The sequence below is a fragment of the Helianthus annuus genome, chromosome 12, assembly GCF_002127325.2.
Source record: "Helianthus annuus cultivar XRQ/B chromosome 12, HanXRQr2.0-SUNRISE, whole genome shotgun sequence".
NCBI classification, from domain to species: Eukaryota; Viridiplantae; Streptophyta; class Magnoliopsida; order Asterales; family Asteraceae; genus Helianthus; species Helianthus annuus.
In genome coordinates, this window is record NC_035444.2 from 162,458,448 (window position 1) to 162,461,889 (window position 3,442).

At 37.6% G+C, this 3,442-nt stretch overlaps 1 protein-coding gene across 1 annotated transcript; it reads right to left on the minus strand.

Annotated features, from left to right (window-relative positions):
- Window positions 1-1,294: 1,294 nt before the first annotated feature.
- Window positions 1,295-3,153, minus strand: LOC110893632 (eukaryotic translation initiation factor 5B-like). The gene is made up of 3 exons (XM_022140717.1): window positions 2,988-3,153; window positions 1,853-2,867; window positions 1,295-1,754 (listed from the first exon to the last, which is right to left on the minus strand). Exons 1-3 carry the CDS (start codon window positions 3,151-3,153, stop codon window positions 1,295-1,297), a joined length of 1,641 nt encoding a protein of 546 aa, XP_021996409.1.
- Between the last annotated feature and the right edge of the window lie 289 nt (window positions 3,154-3,442).

Below are 3,442 nucleotides of genomic sequence, written 5' to 3' on the forward strand. Positions count from 1 at the left end.
GATCTTTTGACGAATCAAACTGATTCTGTAAAAACATTTTTCAAGCAATTTCTAAAAATAACAAGAATCAATTTAATGAACTTGTTTTAACTTTGAAAACATTTCAAACTTCAACAAAGTAAGCTCTCCTCATTCTTCAGCTCAGAATCTCCTGCATCTGCTTCATTCTCAAGAATCAGACAATCAACTTTCCACTCTGGTTTGTCTAAACTAAAGCAGAATTGAAAAATCTTTTTGGATTTTTAATGTGTTCTAAACTAAGAAATGAAATACAGAAAACTTAAATTGTAGAAAGTAAACAAAGTAGACTATATACAAACTTATTTTTGGCGAGCGTGTCAAGGAATCATATCAGCTTTTCAGACAAATTACAAGTACCGTTAAGCTATATATCATACTCAGACTTAAACAATTCACCTCGATTGTCGATATACTGATCCATCTTAAATTCTCACACAAATTTCAATCTAATCAGGATACGATTTAGATGTTTTGTGAACTTAGCTCAATTCATGTGTCCCACCTCTTGAATATACTCCCGTATCCAGAATCCCAATATTCAGTCTTATAGGTGAGTATACTACAATGATATCTGTACATAAATTAGGTATGCCAGGGCCGAGGGATCTCAGGTCGATACTTCCGTATGCGCAGAGAGATATCAGCTTCGACTTTTCAGTATGTCCCCTTTAGAGGATCTTTTAGCTACAACAGCAGCGACTATCAATTTTATTGTTTCTTCTGCATGCTGAGGGTTTATGCTATGTTTCAAGCATTTGGTGAAAGCATTATCCAAGGACTAGGTCAGAACTTCCGTTCAGCAGAAGTCCCGGAATAATACCCCAGATATCATTGAGTATAAAAACCTAGTATATCAGAATATGAGACCTTTCAAACGAGATTTCAGGGGTTACCTATATATCCAAGTAGTGTTCCCCACAAATTTCACAAGTTTGAAATTTTAGGTTTATATCCCGAATAAATCTACTAAATGTGCGAAAACCTATCGACACATCATTAGTGAGACTGTTTAACTCATTTAATCTTTCCAAATCTTTAGCATACTGTAATTGTCTAGCCGATGTACTATCATTTTCCCTATATACACAAGCTCTTTTTCAATTTTATCATGTTTTTGTATTTTTGCATTTTTTACTGTTTTTGTATTTTCAGAAAATATATCTATATACATCTACCTATACTCCCTCTAAAATACCAAAACACGTAAAAAATCGACAAACCATTGCAGATTGTTTCTCGTCTTCATCCGCAATAGTACTTTCATCAACGCTCACTACTCCATCCGATCCTTTTCTCGTTCTATTTGTCTTTCTCTCTCTTCTTCTATTTTCCTTAAACGCTCGTCTTCTTGCTCTCTTTCTATTTTCCTTAACTGCTCCTTTTCTATTTCTCGTTCTTCTTCTAATTTCCTTACACGCTCGCTTTCTAGCTCTCGGTCTATTTTTCGAAAACGCTCCTTTTCTCTTTCTCTTTCTTCTTCTATTTTCCTTAAACGTTCCTTCTCTCTTTCATTTTCTTCTTCTATTTTCCTTAAACGTTCCTTCTCTCTTTCATTTTCCTCTTCTTCTTCACTATGAATTAACAATATTTCAGGCGGGCCCGATTGCTGAAACTCTTTTTCATCTTGCTCTTCGTTCTCCTTTAATTCCTCCTTATTTTTCTCAGTAGCTTCTTCTGATTCAATATCATAATTTACCCAAGCGTTGGATGCTGATCCCATGTCATCTCCTTTTCTTCCATTGATATCATTTTTAACCAGTTTTCAGTAACTAGTTTTTCCACAGTTAAAATATCATTGTCTTTTAGCTGAATTGCTATCAAGTTCTCGTACATTTCATTTTCATCAGAATCATTTGGTGTCTTAGGAACCGCAGTATGTTCTCTTAAGAACCCTTCTTTTGTTTCTTGTACAATTTCACTATCTTCCTTCTGCTCAAAATATTCGAAGACGATATTATTATTCTTTTTAGACCCTGTTATACCACTGTCATTTTCAAACAATCTCTTCGTTCGCTCACCTTGAAAACTATGTGATTTCTCGTAATTCTCATTTACCTTTACCTTTTTATCTCCTATATTATACTTCATCTTTGATCGGCTTTGGAGACCCTCTTTCTTTCGGTCCATTGCTGCTTTCACACTTCTAAGCTTTGCTTGAGCTTGTTCCACTGCATCTTTCATGGCGGCAGCATCTGCAGCAGTTGATGAGCTTGCATCTATCTCAACATCAAAGAAAGGCGGTGATTGGTCAGTTGTTGTTCGTTCAAACGCATAGCTCTTAGATGTCTTGAGTTTTGGACTGAAATTACTAGAATCTCCTTTCTTTGATGTTAACGCAGGCGGTGGCCTAGAGGGTGGTGGTAGGTTTGAAGGCTGAGTTTTAAGACTAAGATCAGATACAAAAAGAAGTGGTCTATTATGTATTTCAGTCGTTGATTGTGATGAAGATTTCTTGAGCTTTTTCCCTTCAGCAACTCCACCAAAATCCTTGTTTGCGCAAAGATCATTATTAGCCAGTGAGAAAAACTTCTCGTTTTCTTTTTTACTTGGAAGGGCCTGGTTGTTTAACACAGTAGATCCCGATACATCAAGACATTGAGAATCATTTGTCGTCCCATTCAAGAAACTTTTCTCTACTTCAAAATCAGGCTCACTCTTCAACTTCACACCGAATGATTGGTTAAGATCTGCATTGGGCACTTGTTGATTCATCTCCAATGATGCTTGAGGATCTGATTCATCTGACAGTGACTCACTTTGAGCCGGAGTCCAAACGTCATCCGACGAATCATCATCCTCCTCAACTTTCGAGCTATCAAACAACTCCTCATACGAAAGCGCAAAATCTAAACCGTTAAAACCTCCAAAAACTTCAGAATAATCAAGCTTAGAGCTCCGTACATCAAACCACACGTCATCTGAGTCTACACACGGCGGCGGAAGATCCAGAACCGGAATCGACTAGCCTCGGGAAGCGTGAAACCCTTGAAAAATCTCAGTATAGTCTTCGAGCCGCGGCGGAAGCGTCGTAGCTCCGAACTTTGGCGGTCCACCGAAAAGTTCGTCGTACACCGTCGTACTCCGAGCTCCGTAACCACCGCCACCGGCGCCATTGTCTCTGTAACCTTTCATGCTCCACCTAGAATCTCAAACGATTGTTCAAAACGAAATGTCTGTTTTCAAACGGTATGGTCAATTTCAAACGATACTTTCAAACGATAGTGACAATCTCAAACGGAATGTGTGTTTTCAAACGGACCACCTATGTTTCGTTCAAACGGAACCCTGTTTTTAGTCCATTTTTACCACTTTTACGACGAATTTTGATTCAAAACTTTCAAGGATTCGTTATCAACGTGTTTCGCTTGATATGTGAGATTTTTAGACCATTTTAACCGTAAACACTAGATCAAATCAGAAA

Coding starts and splice junctions, on each gene's coding strand:
- LOC110893632 (XM_022140717.1), bottom strand. CDS start 3,153: ATGAAAGGTTACAGAGACAATGGCGCCGGTGGCGGTGGTTACGGAGCT. Junction 2,868..2,987: donor AGGGTTTCACGCTTCCCGAG/GCTAGTCGATTC, acceptor TTAACGGTTTAG/ATTTTGCGCTTTCGTATGAG. Junction 1,755..1,852: donor GATTCTGATGAAAATGAAAT/GTACGAGAACTT, acceptor TATCAATGGAAG/AAAAGGAGATGACATGGGAT.